Below are 25,921 nucleotides of genomic sequence, written 5' to 3'. Positions count from 1 at the left end.
AAGCTGAGCTGTTTAAGTGCTCTGAATGATAATGTGGAGGAACATCTGGGGTTCCTTACAAGAGGGCTGTAGCTGTAACTGTGAATTATGTCTTCTGAACTTCGTAAGGACCACTTTATTTAGTGCAAGTCATTGAGGTCCACTGACACCCCAGCTGCCACAGCTGCAGGAGTAATGTAGAAAACAATAGCTCTAGGGAAACATTTGAAATAAATTGTAAGCATAAGAGTCAGTTCTAGACTACCACTGCATTTTTCCCCCAACCGTTTGCTATGATTTTCAACATTTTACACCGTGTTTAAAATGGCGTTAATGTGTTTTTCTTTGGTAAAGGAAACATTTCAGTACTGATGAAGGTAAAGTAGCACCCCCTTTGTTCTTCCCTCAGGAGCCTGTAAACCAGTAAAAATTATCAGAAAGTGCAGCAGTAGCATCCCACTTGAAAGTCTTGATAGAGTGCATCACAGTCGTCAGTCATCTTAACTAAGGAAATGTGAGACTATTACGTAATATAACAATTTAATTCTGTAATGAAAAATAGGATTGTTGTTATTTATTTTCTACAGCACCCCCATAATCATTAATGGAATGCATAATCACAGCGGAACACAGTGCTAAGGTCTTATTCTAACATATCAAAAAACAACGGCTTGCGCAAAGTAACTGAAAATGTAAGTGTAAGACAAATGACAACTACACAGATGGAGAAGGGATTCTGAAAACAGCTGATTATCTGCTCTTATCCTTCCCTTTCTTTAGAGTCAAAAAAGTAATGGAGCTCCTCACCTTTGGTGCTCTGCAGATCACAGTTGAAAAGGAAATCCTTTTAGGACTGCTACAGAGACAGTATGCAAGAGTAGAACATTGTCTGTGATCTGCCTTCCACAGAACAGACTTCATGGATATGGGCTCTGCTGACAGCAGAGTAGTTTGAATAAAGTAGTTTGAATTCATATAAAAATATATAAACAAATTTCAGTTTGCCTGTCTGTATCAGGAACATGTTGCTTCCACACAGTAGCAATGTAGGTGTTGAAGATGGGATTACCTCAGGGCCACTGCTGCTTTAAATAAGAAAATCATAGTTATTTAACTCCCTTAAGCAGACCTATGGACCAGGCCTGAATGAAACTGGTAATTAAGCTGTATGTTCTCATCACAGGTTCATAAACACAGTCTCTTCCTATGTCTTCCCTACATTTGAGAATCATTTAGTTAGATTTAACTGTAATTTTTAAGTATTTGTTTCAGTAGGAACATCTTGAATGTACAAAAGTTAGTTGGTAGCTCTGAGAAGGACTCAAATGGCCAATGGAAAGTGAGCAGTGACTGAATTCTGGATATTCATCTCCAGACCCACAGGCAGCTACCTCCTGAGTTAAGTGCCATTGCATCAGGAGAATGTTTTGTTCTGAGACAGATGTTAAGACTAGTCATTCGTGGTAGATACTAAGTTCTGTATTACAGAACTTAAAACCGTAATTCCTATAGGGTGGTGTTCAAAGTGGACAAATTTAAGCCAAGCTGTAAGATGTGAGCAGAGCAGCTTTCTTTCCTTTCCGACTGTCAGGTCAGGTGAAGTACATTAATGATGCATTTGATAATATGAGATAATGTGGTCACTATGCTTTCGAGCACTGAAGCATACAGTCCCGCTACTAATATTCAAGAAGAAAACCAGATGAGTGTATTTTCACCTTCAACATAAAAATACCCTACTTTTTTTGATATCTCTTCTTCATAACTCTTGGGTAGCCTTATGGAAATTACTTAATGCCTGTACAAGTACTGGTGGGGAGATAAATAGTATTTATACAGTACATATTACAGGTGATTGAATGGAGGCCTGTAATTTAACAAACTTTTCAAAGGTGAGCTGATTGGCAGAGCAGTGTGCTGAACCAGGAGCCAGAACAAATTTCACAAGGTAAGAAGGACTAAGGCCTGGCTTGTATTTGGCTGGCAAATTTTCAATGGTACTTAAAAGAGTAATCACCTCTGTGATGAATGGGTGACAAAAGGAAGCTATATGTGATCTTAGGAAGGATTTTTATTCCTAGACATTCAGATCTAGAAACTTGGAGTCATGACTATTTTCCATTCAAGAATTTACATGCGATCTATCTAAGTTTCTTCACCTTCTTTCGGTGAAATCAGTTTTTTCTTCTTGTCTTTAACTCCCACATAATTGTGGTGCATTATAGCAAAATTCCACTTTATAGGCTGGAACATTTGTTTCCACAGTGATATCCACTATAGTAGAGAGATAATCCAGGATGGTTTGTTCCACCATAGTCATGCTGTGATAAGCATTGTGCCTTGTTCTCAGTAGTCAGAAAGCCACTTGTGGAAGAAATGCGTGTCCTGCAAAACTGAAAAGTGTTTCAGTTGCACATTTGTGTACTACTGCACAGTTACTCATCTCAGCCTTGCCCTGAGCTTTCATACGCTATCACAGTAAAAGTTACAAGTCTTAATTAATAAGACCAACAGTTCTATATTTTATTTAGCTAAAGTCTAGGTCATCTAAAATTATAGAAACCTCATCTGAAGTAGGGCATGACTTTGTTTTTAGACAAATGTTGTCTTGTACAGTGCTATGTTGAAGTTATGGGTTGAGAGACAACTACCATATCATTCACAGTCATGGCATCTGTGCAGCAAGCTCAAGATCTATAACAGTATTTGGAGAAATGTGATTGTCTAACAACAGTGCTGAGTATCATTGATACTGGTTGATTACAATATATATTAACCTTCTTGCAATGAATTTTGGCTAAATCTGAAATGATTGAGTAAATCAGCATACGCAATTAATTTCACCCTTAAGAATTACAGACTGAGAAATCCAATGATCTCTGATAAATATTTTATATAGTGTAGATAATTTTATAGTCAGAAGATGAGAGTAGATTGTTCAAGAATATATTGATGGCCTAGAACTTCTTTGACCTGTAATCTAATTAAAGAACTCTGGTCCTAAAGATTACATCTGAAGATTATTTAATGGTTAGTGATTTCAGTCCAGTTTCTCCTCGAGTACCTAAGAAAACATCCATTGGTATTCTAAACAGATAAGTCAAGGATAGAATAAAACATCATTAGGCCTTCAAAGCCATTTTTCCAAAATATACTTCTGTTTCCTCAGAAAATTTCATCAATGAAAATGAAAAAGAAATCTAAGTCTTTGAGGTTGCCAAATTTAGCATACATTTGCAAGACCATAGCACTTCTAGTAGAATAACTTTTCAGGAATGGCATCACAAGATAAACCAGTGACAGTGGTGACCACCCGCTCAAGGCAGTGAAGAGCATGCCATCTCCTTAATTGTCTATGCAAAACAAGTTGAAAGGAACAATCAAGGGAAAGAAATAAAAATATAACACCAGAAATAATCCTTCTCATCCAGACACAGACGTTGCCAGTAGTGTGCCACATCCCTTTTAAAAAAGGGTAATATTACATTTTGAAAAATTAAACCCACACTATTTCGGTGAGAACTGTTTGGCAGTAGAGGACATTATCTCATTCATATCTGTGCAGGGCTATGTCTCAACAGCAGTTCTTATGTAAAAACCACAGGATCACAGAGCAATCACTAAACCCTGCCTCACTCTGGCTCCTCACCTCTCCATAGCATCTCTGCAGCAGGCCAGTACAGTGCAGTACAGCAAAGGTAGTTCCAAACAAGATGGTAATGTCACCATAGCGTGGAAGCAACCTAATCACATTGTACACCTTGTGCTGGGCCTAGTTAGGCTTGCTGAGAAATGGGAAATTGTTCCCCAAGCTATCCTTGAATGTCTCAGCATGGCTACATTGTGATGTGTGTCCAGTATGTTAGATTCTGATATGTCTGGAAGCAAGTCCACTCTTTATGCTCTGAGAGACAAGTAGCAGGAAGTAATGTTATCACTGAAAAGAGACAATCTTTGTTCTAAAGGAATCTAAATCCAGTTTTTATTCTAAAGACAGAAATTAATGGTTGGCTTAGGAGTTGCAGCCCAGATACAAAGCTTGAAAAGTTGAGAAATTTTGTTTCAGAGCAGGGATTTCTTGCCTCTCAAACTTTGATACTTAGTTGATATTGGAATCTTCAGAGAAGCCAAACAGCAATGATACTTCTGTAGGCAACTATGAAAATTACAGCCTCATGAAAAGGAAGTAGGGATGAATGAATATTTACCAAAATATTTTCATTGTATTTTATTCTAGAAATTCACACTGCTGGTCCAGTTGCTGTGTATTTAATTACTGAGAAAATGAATACCATTACTTTTTGTCAAGAGGATTTACCAAAAAAAAAAAAAAAAAAAAAAAACCAAAACAAAACCACACATACAAAAGTGTGTTTGCTTGTACACACCCTAGAAGGATCTGCACAGCAGTCAGGAAAGCTATTTGTGGCTTGAGAGACAAGCAGTAAAATACTAAAAACAGTTAGTTGTGAAATCTTTTTGTGATAATCAAATATTATTAGAAATTAAGACTGTTTTGTCATAACAAATATTATAGTATTGGCTGTTCTGTCATAACATATCGTGGATCTCTTGTCAAAACAAACAAAAATATTGTTAAAATATTTTATACTATACATCCATCAAATAATTTTAAATAATAAATATTTTCATAAGAATCTCACTAGCTTATTTTCAGAAATGCTTAGGACCTGCAAATCTAATTAAAAACAACAGCTGCTTTGCTATACTCAGAAAACTATGACCTCTAAGGATCCTGATGCCTGATTTAATTCTTGTTTTTTAAAGGAAGTTAAATCTGATAAGCATATTGCTTAGAAGGAACAATTCAGCAGACACTCAACATAATTTTTAATCTTTAATTTGATAATTATATATCTTTAGATTTTTCTGAGAAAATATTGTGTTATTCAGAATGTTTGATAAAAAAGACATCCTTATTTATGACAGTACACATGCTCCTACTACCAGAACATAATAGTATTTGCTTACGAAAGGTTTCACCATGTAATTCCTACAGTGTTGACAGATAAACTCCTGTATGGTTTGATGTTAATACACAAACATTATTTTCTAAAAATAAAGCACTGAGAGAATCAGGCAGAATGGTGGACTCAATATTCCATTATGATACTTACAATCAATTATCTATCCAATACATTGAACAATATATGAACAATACTTAACCTTGAAAATTACAATTCCTTTAATTAAATGGTGACCCAGGAGTACAGTTTCATAGGTGCCTGTTTCTAGTATCACTGTTTGATACCTTTTTCTCCTAATAGCATTTTGTTGTGCCATTTTTTTGAGTTGTCATTAGGAAATAAAATGCAGCAAAGGAAATTTTCAAGCTTTGCATGAATTAATACCACTTCTAATTTGAAAGACACAGTCAGCCTTACTCTCATCCTGTATGGGGTTCAACAATCATACTGTCATTACTCCAAAGAATGAGATGGAATAGCATTTTTTTCAAAAGAAGTCTGCAAATTGTATTCCTTGTATTCATGATACCAATTTTTCAGTTTGTAGATTGGCAGCAGATTGCATATATGCAGTATAGTGCATATAACTAGCTGGGTTTATTGATATTGGTAGATAATAAATCATATGTACTTTTAAAAATATCTGTGTCTATGTGTTTATAATTTATATAGATACTGTATATATATATACATATACATGTATGTGATTAAGAAAGGGGCAGAGAAATCTGCGCAGAGGCTAAAGAATCCTGTGCAGATTCACATTAGTATATCTTTTCCTCAGTCATTTTCTCCTTAGATTATCTCCTTAAAGTAACTCATGCTGATAGTGACCATGCAACATGTCTGAACAGAAGCAGCTTCTGAATAAAGTTAGCAAAACTGTAGAAAATCATGGAATCATAGCATGATTTGGGTTGGAAGAGACCTTAAAGATATCTAGTTCCAACCCCCTGCCATGGCAGAGTCAGCTCTCACTAGACCGGGTTGCTTGAAGCCCCATTCAGCTGGCCTTGAACACTTTGAGGGATGGGGCATCCACAACTTCCCTGGGCAACTTACTCTCACCACCCTCACAGTGAAAAATTTCTTCCTAACATCTCATCTAAACCTCCCCTCCCTACTTTGAAGCCATTACCTCTTGTCCTATCATGGATCCCTTGTCCTACATGCCCTTGTAAAACAGTCCCTGGCCAGTGTTTAGGCCACCTTTATGTACTGGGAGGCTGCTGTAAATTGTCCCCAGAACTTTCTGTTCCTGAGACTGAACAGCCCCAACTCTCTCAGTGTGCCTTCATAGGAGAGATGCTCCAGCCCTCTGATCATCCTTGTGGCCTCATCTGGACCTGCTAGGTCCCTGTCTTTCTTGTGCTGAAGACTACAGAGCTGGAGTCAGCACTCCATGTGGGCTTGTTGAGGGCAGAGTAGAGGGAGACAAACACTTTCCCCAAACTCTTCTGATACAGCTCAGGATGCAGCCGCCTTTGGGGCTACAAGAACATGTTGCCAGGTCATCTGCTTATCCACCAACACCCTCATTTGTCTATGTGTATGTGATGGTTTGTCTCATTTGGCTGAACAATTTTTATGTTGCTTCTTACACTTTTCCCCTGTTTTTCTGTTTTCTTTTTATGTTGTTGTTCTGTTGTTCAAAACTGAATAATTAACCTTCAATATGTAAAGAGTTATAACATTGATCAAATTGAAGAGATGTTCATTTTGATGGTACTACTAAAAGTATTTAATATTTCCTTTTTACAGTTAAAGACATTTTTCAGATGAAATGTCACCATTTGCTTTATGTCAGCCCTGGCTGGCAGTAGAAACAAACTAGTGTAGTTGGTCTTTGATTTTACTTATACTTCAGAGCAGAAACAAAGGCAGCTGTTGAACCATCGATTTGGCTACAGTTTGTAATATTCCTTTGGTTGTGCTAGGAAAACAATGAAGCAGGGCGCCATCCCTGTTTCTGATGAGCGGAGAGGGAGAAGAACTTAATACAAAACAGTGGTATGCTTCATTTTAGAGTATCATGGCAGCTTCACCTAATGTCAAGACACAGTAGGTTTATTAGGAGCCACAAGGAAAGACTCACTACTAGGAAATCATCTATTAGTCTGTCACAGAGTTATGCAAAATCTGGTTTTGTATCTGCAGTGCTGCAGTTAGACATTTATCCCCAGAAGTTATGAGCAATCACTCATTTCTCCACGGTTTCAGCCTGTGTGTTACAGCAAAGTAAACCACAAAGGCAATTAAATATGAAAGAAGGATAAGAATGGATTTTTTTTAATGTTATTAATTCTTAAGAATCATTTGCTCAAAGGATCAGATTTTTAAGAGATCAGATGTTTCTATTTCATTTTTAAGAGGAAACCTTATTGAGCAAGGCCGAAATCTATTTAAAGGTACAATACTGACTAAACTTCAGTTAATCAGTGTTAGGACATTACTCTGCCATTGGGGGTAATATTCACAGAAATTATTGATATACTGAGGATTTGGGGGTTTTCCCCTCCATAGACAGCTCCATTGCTTGGGATTTTACCTTCACTTTAATTGTGTGCTATTTCTTCATTGCAGATAAATTTACAGTTTGCAGGACTATGGAGGCAAAGACTACTGAGCCCATACCTGGTATGTAGGTGTAGGTCGACAAATTAATTTCATGTGCAAGCCAATCCTTACAACTTTATTGCAGACATCATCTTGGCAATGGTAGGTTCAAGTTGTAAGATCTGAGAGATCTGATGTCAGGTATCTTGAAACCCTAGGGTGCTAAAATCACACTAATAGATTAATCAGTAGAAAATATTCAGATGCTGTTAAAAATCACCCCAAATTTCTTTTGAAGTTAGAAACAAACAACTGACTTTTAAAATTTAGTTGAATTTGGGAAGCAGAAAAATACTAAGTTAAGTTCTGTATAAGCTGCTCTCTAAGCAGCTCAACACAATTGATGTATCCATTTATCCATGAACAAAAAGGAAAGAAACATACTGAATACTTGAAGTGATAATCTAAGTCCACCAAGGATTCTGGCAACACTGTCACTTGAACAGGGCCAGAATTGCAGTCTTTCTTTGTGCTTAGTAGAGGAGGACCAAAGCCCTGTCTCTATAAAGAAAGTTGAAGTCTGAATTTACATTAAATATCTCAGTACAGTTTCCACCTGCACTGCATTTTGTACCTATATGAGGAACCTGTACCTCAGATAGATACAACCTGGTGTAATTTATTTTAATCGACAGTGCTATGCAGATTACTGTGTCTGACTCCCTTAGAGAAGGATTGAAAAGGGAGTCCCTTGAGTTAACCCCTGGGCTTTCAAAACTGGTTGTTGTTTTGCATACAACACCTGTTTTGCAGCTCCTTTTGAACAGTGCTTGCTTTCTGTTGTATGATGTATAAAAAGGACTTGTGAAAGACACACAAAAAACCCCAGAACTTTTAAGATTGTATTTTTGTAGCATGAGAACTTTTAGAGATTTGGGGGCTTTTTTCCTCAAGTACATCTTTGACAAGCAGGATTGTTTAGGAATTTGAGTCCAAACACTAGCAGAGTAAGAAGCCTATTCTGCTGTGTCTCAGAGAAGGCATAGCATTGTGGATGTCTCACTGTGGAAGTGCTCAAGGCCAGGTTGGATGGGGCTTTAAGCAACATGGTCTAGTGAAATATATCACTGCTCACGGCTGAGGAGTTGAACTAGATGGTCTTTAAGAGGCCTTTTCCAACTTGTACTTTCTGTACGACTCTGTAAGTATTTTGTGGGATGAGTCCCTGTCACATGTTATTCCTGAACCATCTTTGAATGTAATCTGAAGGAGCAGCATTTCCTAGAAAGGAGCAATGCCTCCCGACTGGGGAAATCACTGGCAATTAAATAGTCTCTACTGTGGCATGCCAGTGCTTCAAGCCTGTGGCATGGCCTTGTTTTATTTCTTGACAAAATTCAAATGTATCAAACCCATTAATTGTCTTCAAATTTTACGATAATTTAAGAAGACAGATTAGCAAGACCCAGGGTGAAATTTCATACCAAAATTAGAAGAAAGAGGGATCTGGCTCAGCATCACGACAGTCACATGAGGTTTAAGGAAGGAATCCAGTTGTAGCACTTCTTATGTGTGAATCAGTGAGCAATTAAGATATTTAGGAGAGGGTACTTGGACAAGGGGGAACTTGAAAGGGGAAACCTGATTCTGATTTAGCCATACCAAAGCTGCATGCAATAAAGAGTAGCCTTGTTTTTTAAATAAGAGACAAGTGGATATCTTTTTCTTAACCAGACAAGAATTTGTTTTGGTAAAAAAGAAAATAAAATCTTCTGAAATCTCAGTAAGTTTCTGTTTCCCATTAAGATTTACCCTTGGGTCCTATGTTAACACCCCTGAGGGCATTTGTTCATTTGTCCTTCTGGAACACTTCTCCCATCTGTGTTTTCCCTGCTCCATTTCTGGCTGTGTGCATGTACAGCATGCCATGTACAGTATGGTGTGTGACACACATTAATACATATAGATAGCCTTCTGCTTCTGACCTTACAAACTGTCCACTTCAGCATTGTCATTCTGTGAAATGTCCAACTGCAGTCCAAGAAATGCATTTTAAATGTGAATGCAAACATTTCTATTACTGATAACACCAACGCAGCATTTTTTGCTTTGCTGGGATTAGGACCTTGATAGTTAAAGTTACATTGGAGCAATGACAGTCCAAGGTTGTGTCCTTTACAGACATGGCAAAGGGAGGGGAGGCCTTTGATATGTCTCTGCTGATAAAATTAAGAAGGATTATTTCTTGTGTTGGGTGAGATTATATTAAAAGTGAAAGAATATATTTGTTACCTATAAATATGTTAGGTCACAGAAACTGGGAGATATTTACATGTTGCACTGCATTGCAGTTGTATTTCATTCATGTTGAAAGTTTGATTTTAGAAAACAATTTCAAATCTGATAATGATGAAAATAAATGCCTGTCTCCTCAGTGAACAGCCATCTTCTCACATGAACAGGAAAACAGTTGCCATTCAGCTAGGGATACCTTAAAAAAACCACAAAAAATAAAAGCGTTGTGATCTGCCAAGAGAACCTCTCAGGAAATTTCAGCTTAGAAGGCTAACTGAATATGCTTCACTGTGCTTCACTTTCATGCTCTGTAAAATGGGGGTAATAATCTTTATTGATCTGTCTACCTTTTAGCAATGCATTAAGAACTTAAATTGTATCTTTACAGTCTTTTGAACAGTCTTGATATATGCAGCTCTTACAATACAGCTTAGTAGCTGGGCTTGCCTTTTTATCAGGTTCTCCCACAGGAGAGCTGTCCTGCTTTCCTTTACAGTTCTCTGGCCTTCCCATGCTAAGTCCTTCTAACTGGGCAAGTTTGGTAAATCAATGATAACTTCAGCACCTACCACTTGTTACCTGAGCTGCCATAGCTAACCAAGTGCACTCTTCTTGCTCCAGGAGTCAGTTTAGGTTGCCACCTAGTACTTCATGGTTGAGCTTACCTCGAGGCACATCATTGGGTGTGACTGCTGAAGGAGCAGTCACTCATTAGGACCCTGTCACTCAATAGAGTCATATCTTAGCCTAATAATGGAGAGGGTGACAACAGCCACCTGCCCCTCCATCTATGCCTGAATTATTTGGATATCTTTGCATGATGCTTTTTTAAGAATTAATTTTCTGGGGTTGTTGTGTATCACCTCTGATGATTTCAGTAGGCAGATATCTTCACATATCTCTGTTACTCTTCACCACACACTTCACACCTGTGTTCATTTTATATCCATAGCAAGAGATTCTGTGTTGTTCTACTTCGCACTTGCACAAAGCAACTTAGTCGTCTGCCCAAAAAGCTAACTGATGTTTTCACTAAACAATTATTTTAGAGCTATTTTTACACTGTATTGTATGGGTTCCATTGATATAATATAAATTAATTGTTGAAATCAATAGAAATGTTATGTGTTTTGTTTTATAAGTTTGTTTGGGGAACAAACTTGCTTTTGAGTTTCAAATAGGAACACTTCAGCCTATTTTCATGAGGAAACTAGTCTGTGACTAGTACTATGTATACTTCTCTTTCTCTTTCCATCCATCCAGCCCTCCATACCTACTTAATGTCTTTGAATCAGCTGATTAATTTCTATAAAATTTTTCAGAAACAAAGATGTCTAAAAATAATAAGCTCCTAAATTGAATGAGAACCAGCAGACAGACTAAGGAAAACTACCCTGTTTCTATCTCCACTGAGGAAAAAGAAGGAAAACTCAGTCATAACCCACCCTCTTTCTCAGCAGCCCAGTAGGTCAATATGTGGTCGGGTACACAGGACAATTGGGATCATACTGATGGGAGTCAAAAGGGACAATGCAGTGGGGTGAATGCTGAGGATAAAGAGGAAGAAGCAAGGTTTCTGGAAAGGGAAGACTGGAAGTCTTATGATAGGGTAGATATTTTCTGGGAGGCTGTGATAAAGAGAGGGGAGATACGGTAAAGGAAATAGAGATGTGCTATGCTTTTTTACTTTTATTTTTCCTGTTGCAGCAGTCCTATGACTCCAGCTTCGTATGTTGCCGTTTGGAAAAAAAAGAAAAAGTTTGGGTTTAGGCCCAAGTTTCATCAGAAGTTTATTTCAGATTCTCTAATACTTGTAAAAAGAATCTTACAACAGCATAACTTTTCAGCCTAGCAGCTTGTTGACTGACAAGCTTTCTTACGACATCTGTTTGACATTCATCCTAATATTAGTTTTACAGGCACATTCACACTCTAGGAAATCACTGTATTCTCAAGTCTGAGATGTCACAAGTGTCTCTTTCTGAAACTACTTGCCCCAGAAATGTTAGCTAATATATTTTATCTAACGTCAGCCCCCTGTTGTGTCGTACTTCATAGCTGTCATCCAAAACCAGCTGCATTTTTATGGACGTATCTTAATAAGACATTCCCTGAAAGGTACCAGTATCCCTTTGTATCTTCCTGAGATCTCATGGGAGTAATAGGTGGTCATCTAGAGTACCAGGTATCAGAAGATCAAGTAAAATTACACGAGCACCCCTAGTAACATTATATATGGATGATGTAGAAATCAAGACAAAAACACTGATACTTTATCTATTTCACGGTGTGTTAAAATGAATAGTGGAAACAAACTGTGATCCACGGCCCAGAGTGTGGCCCAGCACTTGTTTCATACGCTCTTAAGCCACAGCAGATTTGTTGCAGATGACCGTGGACAGTGGTAAAATGTACAGGTGATATGTGACATGGCAAATGAATTGGAAAGTCCTCATCACCCCAGTAGAGGAATTACTGTTTCCCACCCTCAGCCTGTCTTACCTGTCTCTCTGTGCTATTTTTACGTAAGTTTGATTCAACATGCAGCATACAAGGCAAGTATATGTGGCGTGCATGCATTCTCCCTGTGTTGTTTCTTCCAGATTATTGGAACAATCCCACTGATGCCTAATCCAGTCCCGTCCAACCAGGCGGCAGGTGGAGCTCAGGGACTTCAGGTGCAGCCGATCACTCCACAGTTATTGACCAATGCCCAGGGTCAGATCATCGCCACTGTCATCGGCAACCAGATACTCCCAGTGATCAATACCCAGGGAATAACACTATCGCCGCTCAAACCAGGCCAGCAGGTAAAGTGTCCGTAGCCTGAATGATTATCAAAACAGGTACACAGAAATTTTCTGCTCCTCACAGACACTCTCATGGCCTCTCTAAATACCCCCACTTCTTTACCATTTTTAATAACAAAAATTAACTCAGTCCTGCCTGGTGTATTACTGCATACAATATATGTAGTAATTAATAATGTTGTATTACATAATTTATTTATACATTCAAGGATTATCCAGTTATTCTTTTTCTTTTCTTTTCAAGGTCAGTATAAGACCAACTGAGATGTTTTCTGCAGTGAAAATGCGATAGGAATATGAGCCAGAGGAGACCCATCTGGCCTACGTTCAGTCCCTTAGTGGTCACCTAGTGAACTGGGGCTTGAAATTATTTGGAACATGCAGGGAAAACAAGGAAAAATAGAAAATCCTATTAGATTTCCTCACTGGAAAATCAGATATGATTGTGTATAATTGGGTAGACAGAAGGGAAATAATTTCTGGGGAATTTATTACTCAGTATAAGGTAGCAGGTAGCTGACAGACTTAAGGATGGATCCAGTGAGGTCCAAAAACACTTCTGTAGTTCTTGTTATACTACTCTAGAGCCAAATCCATTAGTTTTGCCTACATCTGTAGAGCAAGAAACTGTAGTCCCACCTTTTTTCTCTGAAAGAGGGAAAACTGAGGGCAGAAAATACATCAAATGTGATTACCAAAGAGGTACTTACAAAAATGTCCCTCACTTAAATATTCGGCTTAGCATTCCTTCTGCTGGTAGTGTTTGTTTGACATTCCTGCTGACTCCTCCAGGCACAGGGAGCAGCTTCTTGTATGCTGCTGACAATCCCAGGCCACCTGAACTCCAAACCAATGATTTTATCTTTTTTTTTTTCTTCTTCTTATTTGGAAGTAGAAAATCAATGGATCTCTAAGGTCACTTTTTTTGTTTGTTCTGAAAACATTTCACATCCCATTGGTTACATGCTTTTTTCCCATCCTATCCTCTGTGGTATCTAGCATAGGCATTTTCCAAAGCACTTGTCATTTATCTAACTCTCTTTTCTTTAGTGGGAGTGTACTTGCACTACTGGCAAATGCTTTTGCAATGGTTGCATAAACGTGGTTTCAACAAAGCTGGATGGATCTGAGGGCAGGCTTCATGTTCTCCACCACAGGAAAGCCTCTCAATGGAATATGAAACTCAGCAGTTTACTTTTGGTTTCCTGGGGGTGTGTGGGATGGTGTATTTTTTTGTGCCAGTCCCCTGAAGGGATGGGACCTTTTCCTCCATTATGGGGGAAGCACTCAAAAATCATAGCAACCCTGAGATCCCATTTGAAACTCAAGAAATTTAGACATAAAGAGGAGGATAAGGGACCTGTATTATTGCCTGAGACATTCTCACATGCAGAGCGACACACCTTCTGCGTTCAAAGCAACCTCTTCCAGACAATGTCTGCCAGTAGTGTCAGTGGGCAGAGAGGGCACAGAGGTGTAACATTTTCTGCACAGCTCATGGCACTGGGGTCACATAAAGGGACAAACTCTGAAACCTGCAGCTTGCTGAATGAGCAGGGGTGCAAAGCAGAAAGCACTGTTTAGCAACATTGTACTTGTTCACCCAACTTGTGTACTCATGTGCAGCAATCAGCTGGCAGAAATATCAGTCTGCAGAGAACTGGTTATGTCCAAGAGCCAAAGATGCTCCTCATTAAGCTTGTCTGCCCAGCAGTGCTATGGAGGTAGAAAACATTATTTTGCCAATACTATTTTCACAGGGTTCAGCCTCTGCCTCTTTCTTACACAGAATCCGGAGGTCCTGGGGGTTGCAAGAAGGGCCACCAAACAACACAGTCTTCTTACCTTGGATCAGCCTTTCTTGAAGTTTAATCAAGACAGTATTTTTGATCGGGGGGGGGGGGGGGGGGATGTAGTGCAAATACTATATGAAAAAATAGTACATTTTTATAGCAGCCACAGAAAATTATTTCTATGTATTTGTGCTCCCTCTACTGGCTCTTCTGTTTTTACTGAAAGAAGTCAGAGAAAATTTTGCCATGAATTTCAGTGGGAGAACAAAAGATATATGAGACCTAGATTCTTCATAGGAATAATGCTGATGGACCGTGAAAAACAATTGATCTAGTACTATACAAACTGGTGTATCATTTGAAAATTGAGAAGATTTGCTCGAAGTTTAAGGAGATCCCGGGTTTATTTTATTGCCTGGAGAGAGACTTAGACTAACTGTAGCATTTGGCTAATGATAGCATATTAAGTTATATGGTTTAAAATATCATTTTCAACAGAACTGAGTGAGTGCTTCAAATCAGAGGGCTCAGCAGGAATTCAATATGTTTTTTACAATAGTGTCACACAGCATTTGGTGTCTTATAACTTGATGAAAGAAGCTTCAGCAGGGGGAAAGATTACAACACAAGTTATGGGAAAGATTTTAGCATGACATGAAGAAATAAATGCAGGAAATAAATAATGTAGCAAAAATGTTCCAGTTACAGATAATCCTAGTTTGACTTTCAACTTGTCACTCCCTTGGAAACTAAGTACTTCAGGAGTAAAAGAGGTGATTACAAGCAATGATAGTGAGCTGCTGCTTGTTAGCTGAGTCACAATAATTGAACCTTTGTAAACTGCTCCAGTTGCTAAGTAATGAATGCAAGTGCTTACTTTCTCCCAGATGACTGAAGACTTAAATGCCTCAGATATTATTTTTAGTCAGCTTTACTTATGTAGACTACATGCGTTATTTATTCATACAACTTTTTCAGATTTGGAAGACTAAAACCTCAATGTTTCCTCATGAAAATGAGTTCATAGAATACTTACATGTAGTGTAAAACAGTGCTTCTTTTTCTGCGCTGTAAATAGGTTGCTTTGCAATGTACACAAGTGAGTCTGATGTAGTCCTGTTCTTCCTGTATTTAAGTATAAATAGATGGGTTTTTTATGTTCTTTAAACTACCCACAGTAGGGATTGTTCCTCTCCATATTGAACCAAGTAGGTAAAACTTCAGGTATTTTACTATTTTCCAAGATTTTGCTAATCTAAGCAGCATCTGTGCACACACCAAGAATTCTCCTAGAAATTGCAATGGCTTTCTAAAGCAGGCAGCTGTTTGCACTCCTGTTTTTGTCTGCATCCATTTTATCTCTGCTCATAAACAAGTTTTTCTTTGCCATTAATAACTTTTGCCATTCATCTCCCAGCCATTTTCACACTAATCTCTTCAAGATTTTTTGATCAGAACTGAATGCCATGGTCACAGTGAGGATGTATCCCTGTTTTACAAAACATTATAATATTTTCAGCATTATTTTCTTTCTTTGTCTCAAAACAGCCTAACAGCCTTCTTTTTCTATCTCTGCTCATTGAACAGTTTTACTTAATAAGCAGATGTATCCACCATAATACATCTTCGCTTCCCTGATTATTATTATTATGTGTGTCACTAAAATGGTTCCTTTTGATGTGAATCACTTTGCACTGATCTACTACCTGTCATAATACTTCCCTGGCAGGTTCGAAACAGGATTTGTAGGTTTTTCATGCTATTCTGTACTAACTGAAGAAATTCATGTGTTCTTCCTGCAGATTCCACTTTGCCATTATTCACCCTATTTCCTTGCTGGTTGCTAAAATCATTCAAAAATTTGGTATAAATCCTTTGTTCTCTACCTGTAGTCTCCTTTCTTGAAAAAGAAATAATAAAATTGTTCCCTAATTTTGTGTTTCTTGCTTTATAAGCTCTTTGTGTCCCATAATAGAAGAGTACCTTATAACTTTAACTTCTGCACTTCCTCCATGCCTCTCAAGAGGAATTTTGTCAAAATGTAGGTTGCATGGCTAAAGGGACATTGTTTTTGAGAGCAGATGAATTTGTTGTAAAAGCTTGTTAGCATTATCATTTACTATCAGATTTGAAAAATTTGTTTCAAGGTGTTCTTTCATATCACTAACAACACAACCTTAACACCAGCACAGCTGACAGAAGATCTTGAACCGTGAACTGCAGTCTTACGAAATTTAGGAAAGGGTTCACCTTGCTTAAATTAGTCATAGAGGAGTTAGGTATCCGGTATCACAGAGGAGCTAGTTAACTGGATTTCCTGTATAGACATAGACAAGGAGACATATGCATGTCCAATGGAAAACTCAAGATGTCAAAATAGAAAAAATTTTGGATAGGTTGATCTCTAGTAGGTATCTTAACATATCTATTGTTTCCACTGACATGAGAGAGGGCTAGGATAGCTATTTTAGAATTGTTAATTTGTTCTAAGGTGAGCGAAATTGACCAAGAAGAATCCAGCTGCCAGTGATAACTGGGGTTCGAACACATTCTTCTTTATGAATTCCCTAAACAGCTTTCCTAATAATTGGTGTTTTCATAACTATTTTCTTGTCCATACAGTAGCAACTTCTGGACATTCTATTGTTCTCTGGCGTACCTCATAAAGCAGGTTCCCTTCTCAGTCTTTCCTGGCTCTTTCTTTCTACATACTAGCTTCATTAAATCGGGACTGTAGTCCCAGTTGTCCTTAGTCTTGTTTTATCTACAATGCCTGCCAGAACTTTTCATACTTCATCATGTCATCGAGCACTACCAGCTTTGGGCTTCTGCCAATTCTAACAGAGTAAAATGAGCTACTAGGCAGCATTTTACTACATTTTCAGTTCCCCATCTTTGTTGTCATTGGCTATCATGCTCCGGATTAACTGTTGAAAAGACATAGATAGCTCTCAGATGGGTCTGTGGTGATTCTTGTATATCTGCTTGCCAAATTTCTTGTTAGATGTTCTCTTTCTGCAATCTCAACCTGCCACAAACATCTGTCAGAGACTGAAATATTATGTTTCATGACTTAAACATTTTCTTAAAGGACTTTTTAAACTTTTTAAACTGTATTCCCAAAGCTGCAGAGAAGACTACCGCACCCTGAATGGGGCCCTGACTGAGGCCTTACACTGCTCCCTGATGAACATAAGATAAATAACAACTCAGGGCTGGGGACATTCACAAAGCACAGGCTTAACACCTCCAGGGTGGAGACCACAGCCCCAGGGCTATCAGCTGCCAGGCTCGAACACACCCTCCACCAAAGGGTGGGAGGGAGGAGAGGCTTTGGGTGTGTGTTGGAAACGCCTCTGGTGAGAGGTGCAGAGACTGTCCATCCTCCCCTGTGCAGAGGAGCCCAGCTGAGGGGTCCTCACCAGGGGGGAGGAAGTTTATCCACAGCAGAAGGGGGTGACATGGCCCATCACAGGGCCCCCCTCAAAGCGGTCCCCAGACCCTGCACCAGAGATGATGCAACAGACCCTCAGTGTTGCAAGGGACAGTGTGTCAAGCTGGCCCCTGCAAGAAAGACACGTGGGCATTCCCACCTGGCCCAAAGTGTATATTAATCCACGGAGTTCTGCACTCTTTGGCGTGTGGCGGTGTGTGGTGTGGCAGCATGTAGCGGCGTGGCCACAGTGGTGACGGGGGACCCTCACCACCAGCAGACCAGATGGAGGGGAGCAACGAGACGTCGTTGGGACCCTCGGATGGGTGATATGCTTCCACCTAACCCCTGTCACCTCTCCCTGTTCCCCCACCCCCCACCCACACTTCTTTTTTCTATTTCTTTCTCTCTTTTCTCTTCCCTTCTCTTTACCTCTCTACTATTAAATAAAATACATCAATTTTTGGCAACAACATCTAACCTCGTTTGGTTTTAATCTTGTTTCTGGGGATATTTTGAACCTTCTAAGTTCTTTCCAGTTTATGCTCAGAGACTTGCTTTGCTTTTCTGGGTTTAAATCGAATCGTAACAACACCCTACCATCTTGTTATCACAACTCCTTTGTTATTCTCTCCCATTAAAATCTAACCAGCTCTCAATCATTTCCTCTCTGCAATACTCCTATAGCTTTGATGATGTCTTGCTTTATGAAAAATGCACTCTTCTTTCTCTATGTTTCAATATAGTCACTAAACTGTGTTGTCTCAATCCGACTTTGTTTTTCTTTTGCTTTTTATATGACTTTCAGTGATGAGGGTGACAATTTTTCTCGCTTCTGTCTCTTTTCCTTTCCCATCATCATTGCATAATTCTATGTCATCTATGGATAAATTACTAGATCTTTGAAAGTCAAGATTACTAGACTATTTACTAGTACAAGGGACTACATCAGACTTTCCATGCCACAGCACAACACTTGACTTGTAACTTCTGTCTCTTCCTGACCAGTTTTCTTTGTGGCATCAGCACTTGTAGGAGAAGGATATCTTTTAAAAAGTCCGTATAACTGCACCAAACCTTTGGGAATAGGAAGACATTGCTACATTACCTGTGTCATTCTAAGCAACTGAGGCATAGGAAGCATAAAATGCTGTTCACTGTAGGAATATGCGGGTTACCTTTGAATTATGCACTTACACATTTAAAACTGTTACTATAATACTCTTGTAATATTTACATTATTATTAATATTATTAATTAATAAATAATTTATAATTAGTCATTAATGTATTGTCAATAATACTGTTCTTATATTGACATTATATCCTTCCTGAAAGGGGTAAAAAAAATTACTTCTGTGCCCGATTTGCATATAAAATTATGTCTTTTACATAAGTCTAGTATATTCTCAACCTCATTTAGCAAGTTTAAAGACCTTCAACTACAGTGTGTTTTGAAAGTAGTTGTGGTTCTATAGAAAGGCTTTGAAAGAACTTCAGCAGATGCTGTCAAAGTCCTGCCCCCAGTTATGTCCACAGTACACTCTTCATTTTGGGTGGAGTATGCGCACAGCCAGTGTGAATCTAAGGACCTTTTATATTAGTTTCCAAATGTACCTATTCTGTCAGTCTAAGCAGTGTGTATAGACACATTTTATACTATATGTACTATACTATATTGTACTATACTGAGAAAGAGGATGCTTATTAAGTATCAAATACCTTCCATATTTAGATTCATATATGCACTTACTTGAATTTATTTGAGTAATCTAAATTAGGGTGATGGGATGCAGTATTTGTGAAATACTCTGGCAGAGCTGACTGTGAAAGGGATTTGGCAAGAATGATGGGGATATGTGTATTAACTTGTTCTTTCCATTTGTTAGAAGATTTAAGGAAACCCGTTCGAAGCCCATGCCTGCTTGTGCAGTGTGAGTAGGTTTGAAAACAGACTTCATCTGCCATGGTGCTCTTGAATCCTGCAGTGTCCTCAGCACACCGTTACTCTTTCTCAAAATCAAATGTATTCTAGGAAACATTTTAGGGAATGTATACAGGTTAGAGGACTCCATTCGCAGGAAAAATAGAAGAATGAAACACTTAAACTACTACTACATTGTCATGGAATTTCAAAGTGTTTGGGAGTGTCATTTTATATCAAGATATTTGTTTTTCAGACCTTCCATGGACTTTAATCTTTACTACAGTTAATGTCCGTATTTGCCAGGATGAACTAGCTGACATCCGAAAAAATTGAAAATCTTTATTTATAACATAAAGGGGGTTGCTTAAAATGTATTTCTTGCTCTTTGTACCATTCCTCTTAGTTTCATCTCTTCTGCCCTTTTTGTTATACTTGTCTTTTTCACCTCTGTCTTCTCTAATTTGTTGTGTTTCCTTATTTCTCAGATTTCCTTTTCACTGAATCATAGAAAAATAGGACTGGAAAGGACCTGAAGAGGTCATGTAGTCCATCTCCTCCCCCTAGGCAGGATCAGCTGTCCCTATATCATTCTTGACAGAGGTTTGTCTAGCTTGTTCTTAAAAATCTTCCGTGATGGAGGTTCCCTGACATCCCTAGGCAACCTAGGCCCCTTTCCTTAGCATTCAAAAGGTCTTCCTGATGCCTGACCCTAGCTTCCCTTACTGCAATCTAAGCTCATTATTTTCTTCTCCTTTCCATTAAGTCCATATTTTCCCCTTGCTGTTTGTCCAGACTCTCTGTAAAACCAAGTAGCAGCTCTGTTATGATAGAGGTCAATATTCTGTCAAAAGTTTTCTAGATTTCCTGTTAGTTTCTTTCTCTTCCCTATTTTATGCAAAATACTGTGTTACACTATCACTAATACGCAGCTTTCTGGATGCAGAGAACAACATCTCTGATCTCTTAAGGCCTTTAATACAGAACTCCAGTCAACCATCCCAGGCATAGGAATATCCTACATGTATAATTTAAGAAGAAAATTCAGTCTTACAGACCTAATTCATTCTTTACCTCTGCAATTATCAGTTAATACTACCTTCACCATTGACAGCAACATGTAAATCTCATGTAAAAGAAATATGAATAAGGCCCTTTGCAGTTTTCAGTTTATTCTTATAAAGTATTATGATGCACTTTCCACTTCTCATGTTCACTTCATTCCTCTAACAGCAGCGTGCATACACGTATTGCTGCCAGATACTGATCACTATTGCATACAGTCATCATTCTGGCATTTCTACTATATCCACCTACACAGAATGGCACTTACAGCAACTGCTTCTGTAATTTCTGTGCCTCCTTCTGTCTTTGAATGGAAAATGCACAACAGTTATAAATATAATTCATATCATATATACGTGTCCAAAATTGGGAAAAGTCTGCTATTGCAAGTTCAAATTGATTCTGTCATCTAGAATCTAATTCATAATCTAATCGTTGCCTCTCCTTAAGGCTATTTCTGGAGTAGAAATTATGGTGGATGAAAAGAGAGAGTATTTTGATGCAATTTCATGCCATAGATAACTATAATTGTCTTTTAAGCAGGACATTTACAGCTCAACCATCATGTCTGTAAAGCAGAGGTGGTGCTGGAAATTACGTAGGGAGTTAAAGATGAAATCCTCCCTCAGTCTCTGGTCAGGCCTTAAGGTGACTCTTCTGCCACTTCAACCCCATTGCTCGCTTATCCCTCACAATCAGCGAGTTATAAACCAACCTGTAAATATCCCTTATATGTTGCTGTCACATCTAGGGCTACTGTGAATCCAAACTTCACTAGCCATTTTCCTTCTGCCCAGCTAAATTTTGAGATTTCTTGTATTTGTTTAAATATTTCTGGACCTTCAGCAACAAAGTTGCCAAGCTTCTGGGTATTCCAGTTATTTTAAAAATACATGCATTGTACAAAACATGTGCAGAGACTCAAACACTTCCTAGACCCAACCATCATATTGTGCACGTGATCTATTGTGCTGTCTGAGTGCATGCCTTGCATGCAGAGCTGAAAAATGCAGTGTCTTCTCATTCTAGAGCTTCATGGAGGCTTTAGATTTATTGTGCACATGCTCAGTAGTTGAAATGTTCAGTGACTGTATGTGTAACATAGCTCAAAAATGTTGTATTTGCTATCTCCCTGAGAAATGCTGATGGGAAATGGTGTAGAATCATAAAAAAAATTATGTGTGGAAGGTCAAGGTTCAAGAGATTATCCAGTCTAATCTGTTGGAGTATCTATTCCAGTTTTTAGCTAATTTGGTCCTGACCACACTGTCATAGAAACCCACAGATTCCACCAGTAATCAATGCCAGTGTTTCACTGCCATGTTAGATAGCTTTTCCCAACATCTAATTTGAACCTTCCAGATAACTAGGCCTCATTCTCTCCATTATAAAATGTAAGACAAAATAATTATCTCCTCTTTTCGTTAGCTATGTCTGTATTTAAAGCAGGCATCATATCCCTCTTGGTCATCCCTCCTTTAGATTAAACACGACCAGTTCATTACAGGTGTCATCATAAGCCTCAGTTAACTCCCAAGCCTTCAGCCATTCTAATTATTTAACTCTACTTAGTTAAATAGATTTTTCTGGAGTCTGGAACCTAGCTGTGGACATGGCATCCCCCTCTGCAGAGGTCTTACCAAGGCTCAGTAGAAAAGAAGGTGCACTTCACATGCACTACCAACATCTACTCCCACTCACATGGCTTGGCATGGGAACTGCCTTTACTTTTGCAACACCACAGGATTGCAGACAGCATGTTCAAATGCACAGAAACATTTTGATTCCTAATCCTGTAGTCCAAAACCTGTCAAAATTTCCTCCCAGCATGTCATCAGCACGTAAATTTAGTAAAGATATTCTCTGTTCAATCATCCAGGTCTTTAAGAAAATATTGAGTAGTGCAGAATGAGGACAGACTTCTGTGAAGCACCATGCATGCACACTTCTGTTTCCACAGATATCTCATCCTCAGTTTTGTTCTCCAAATACTTCGCCATTCATTCTGCAGCAATTTCACCTAAACTATGCTTCCTTAGGTTATAAAGAATGTCACATGAGGGAGACACTTGTAAAGTCAAACCACCTACTGCTTTTTCCCTGTCTGCAAGGCCAATTACCCTGTCTTATAGGGAGATCAGATTGGTTTGACACAGTTTGTTCCTAACAATCCATGTTGTCTGTTGCTACCTTGTTTTCTTGTGGGTGCTTACAAATTGTTTGATTATTTTCTTCAGTATTTTTCCACGGTTGAAGTTCAGTTGACTGGACTATAATTTTGCAGATCTTTCTCTTTAAAGATAGCTGCTGTATTTGCTCCTCCATCCTCACAGATAAGCTCTAACATCTCTTAGACTGTTCCAGATAGAGTGAAAGCATCTAACTGATCTAAATACAGTACTTATCTTCCCTTGCCTGTGCTGAAATCTTTAGTTTCACCAGAGATTCCCTCAGAAAACAGACCCAGACCCCAAACACCTGCTTGTTTCTGAAAGCTGCAGTCTGGATGTGATATGAGTATAATGGATGGGTAGGCAGTCCACTTCTGCAGTGCTCAGAAGAGGCCAGCCATCACAGTGGGATGTTTCCCTAGGAGAAGATACTATAAAAGTAGACATTCTGGGTTGGGAATTCTCTGTCGATAAAATTCAGCCCTTAGAGAATTTTTTTAAAGATTCTCACTGCTTTCATGAGTCTGAAAACTGGAAGCCTTTTAATCAGCTTCTCAACTGTTATCCCCTTGATAAAGTGGCATGTTGTATTTTTTAAAATGTACTTGATAAAAAAAATCCTTGATATAAAAAGATGCTTTTTTTTATTAATCCACAAGGAAGTCAGAATACACTAAAAGTGGTCAGATAAATAATTATCATTATTATTATTACAGGTTAAATCAAAGTTTCTTCCTTCATTTTCTGTTACATTATGCCACGTAGAAGGTGGAAAAAGAAGTTGAAATTTTTTCCATTCTTAAACAGGCTCTAAAAGGAATATTGTCATTAAAATAGTTCATACATATTCCACAGAAAGTGTCATCTTGAATCTGAACAGATACCTTTATCTATAGTGTTATACAATTTGTTGTCTACTTAGCATCAGACATGTCTGTGTGTGCTGGGAGGATAATGCATATAATTTGAGTGTTAGTAATGAATGTAGCTCCTTTTTGAAAGTAGTTTTTTCAGTTAGATATCAAAAGAGAAAAATTCATACTCCTTAGCATTCAAGAAGTAGATTTTAATTACCGACTTCAAGCAAGGCCAAATAGGTCTTTATCTTTTCCCCTTGTAGAAAATGCAGATAACAGCTGCAGTGAGGTGAAGCCTTTTTAGAATATTTATACTATCTTTTTTGATCAGTATCAAGAATCAACATAAAATAAAGGTATAATAAGCAGCAGTCACCAGAGCGTATTGGTACTGTATTATTGTATTCTTACGCTCTGAAAAGGCTGTACTGGATTACTAGAACACAATTCAAAACTGTAAAGTCCATTGTGTGCCTTCATTCTGTAGAGAGACTGCCCTTTGAATTTTCTGAGTTTTATGTGAAAATCAGTACCAAAGAATATTCCTAGATTTCAACCCCACAATACCATAGGCAGAAAGGATTCATGGTTCTTTCCACTCCCCTAGTGAAAAAACAAAGAATACACTCTTGTAATATTTGTTTAAAAAACTTTTAGAAAGTCAGATTCATGTATCACAGTGTATCATTTGCATCTACCATACTCACTAGACTTTTTAGACGTGTCTTACTGGATACAATCCTGATGTGAATGGGGCCCAGAAGTTTCCCTGTGTGTTTTAGTATTGGATGACTTATCCATTTGCATGATTCTTGTTTGTTTGCTAGATCTTCATAAAACAAATCATTGCTTCCTGTAGGAAAGGGATTTTGGCTCGGTTTATGTCCTTTTCCCCATTCCCACTCTTCCTGGCCCTGGTCCTTCAGTATGAAAGGATCTCTGTGAAACAATCCTGATTTCTATGAGAATCCATGTAGGGAATAAAAGTCTGGTTTCATGAGTCAGAAAACAGGTAAGGATATGTATTTACTAAATCAGAATCTTGCTGTGAATGTCGTAGGTCTCTTATCACCCATTTCAAAAAAAGTATTTAGCTTCTAATTAGATTAAGTATCCAGTTAAACCGGGTAAAACTGGAAAGAAAATACTCAAAACAGCTCAGATTCCTCCTACTGTAACACTGTAACATGAACAAAGCCCATGGTGTTTAATGCTCCTATGTGATTTGCTCCCCAGAAGTAGATGGGTGAGATGGTGCATTGAAAGTTTTCTATTACTGCTTCACTTTCTAAATACCTATTTTTACATTTTAACATATAGCTCCATCAGCCCTCCCAGACGCAAGTGGGACAAGCAGCCTCACAATCCAATCTCCTGCATTTGGCTCACAGTCAAGCATCTATGTCTCAAAGCCCAGTGCGTCAGGCTTCCTCTTCTTCCTCCTCATCCTCCTCCTCTTCAGCTTTGAGTGTTGGCCAGTTAGTCAGCAGTAAGTATTGCTCCCTGGCTCTCCTTAGTTCTCCCCTCTGTTTGTTCTCCTCACTGCTGAGTTTCCCAATCTGCTCTCCCTCCTTTTGTTTTTTTTATTTATAGTAGATTGTATATTGCTAAATAGACTGACTCTCACCAGTGAGAATTCCTAAGTGCTGTCATGGATGGGGCTTAAGGTAAACATGCCTTTAAAAATCTTAATCGATGCTGAAAATGGTCATTAAAATGCCATTAATTGACTCATGAGGGCAATTATTGTAACTGAAATGTAGTTTACATTTTTTTGAAATTAGACATTTTTGAATCAGTCAGTATAATGAATTACATTTCTCAGAATTTGGTGGGCAAACAGGTACTCCTACTTTTGGTTAAGCTGCTTGTTTGTTTGCTTGGTTGATATAGCAAACCATTTTACAAACCCTAATACTACGCAAATCTAGAGTGAGAGACTTTTCTTGCCAGAAAAAGCTTGCAACATTTAAACAAGAATGAACTGGAACATGTAGGGGAGAAGAGAGAAGCACACTGCAGTGAAATAACTGAGTTCCAGTGTTAGGAAT

At 38.3% G+C, this 25,921-nt stretch overlaps 1 protein-coding gene across 1 annotated transcript in view; it reads left to right on the top strand.

The window, feature by feature from the left end:
* The window catches only part of POU6F2 (POU class 6 homeobox 2), a gene marked incomplete at both ends in the record, with an annotated part of 331,543 nt that overhangs the window by 293,899 nt on the left and 11,723 nt on the right, over positions 1 to 25,921 (top strand). The window contains 2 exons of the mRNA XM_082293405.1: positions 12,422 to 12,628; positions 25,191 to 25,359. Coding sequence (XP_082149531.1) covers positions 12,422 to 12,628; positions 25,191 to 25,359 — 376 coding nt within the window. The remainder of the gene's footprint in view (positions 1 to 12,421; positions 12,629 to 25,190; positions 25,360 to 25,921) is intronic.

This window comes from Coloeus monedula, assembly GCF_965178545.1.
Source record: "Coloeus monedula genome assembly, chromosome: 1".
In the NCBI taxonomy this organism is placed as follows: Eukaryota; Metazoa; Chordata; class Aves; order Passeriformes; family Corvidae; genus Coloeus; species Coloeus monedula.
The sequence above is the reverse complement of the archived record's forward strand: the minus strand, read 5'-3'. Positions and strand labels throughout refer to the sequence as shown.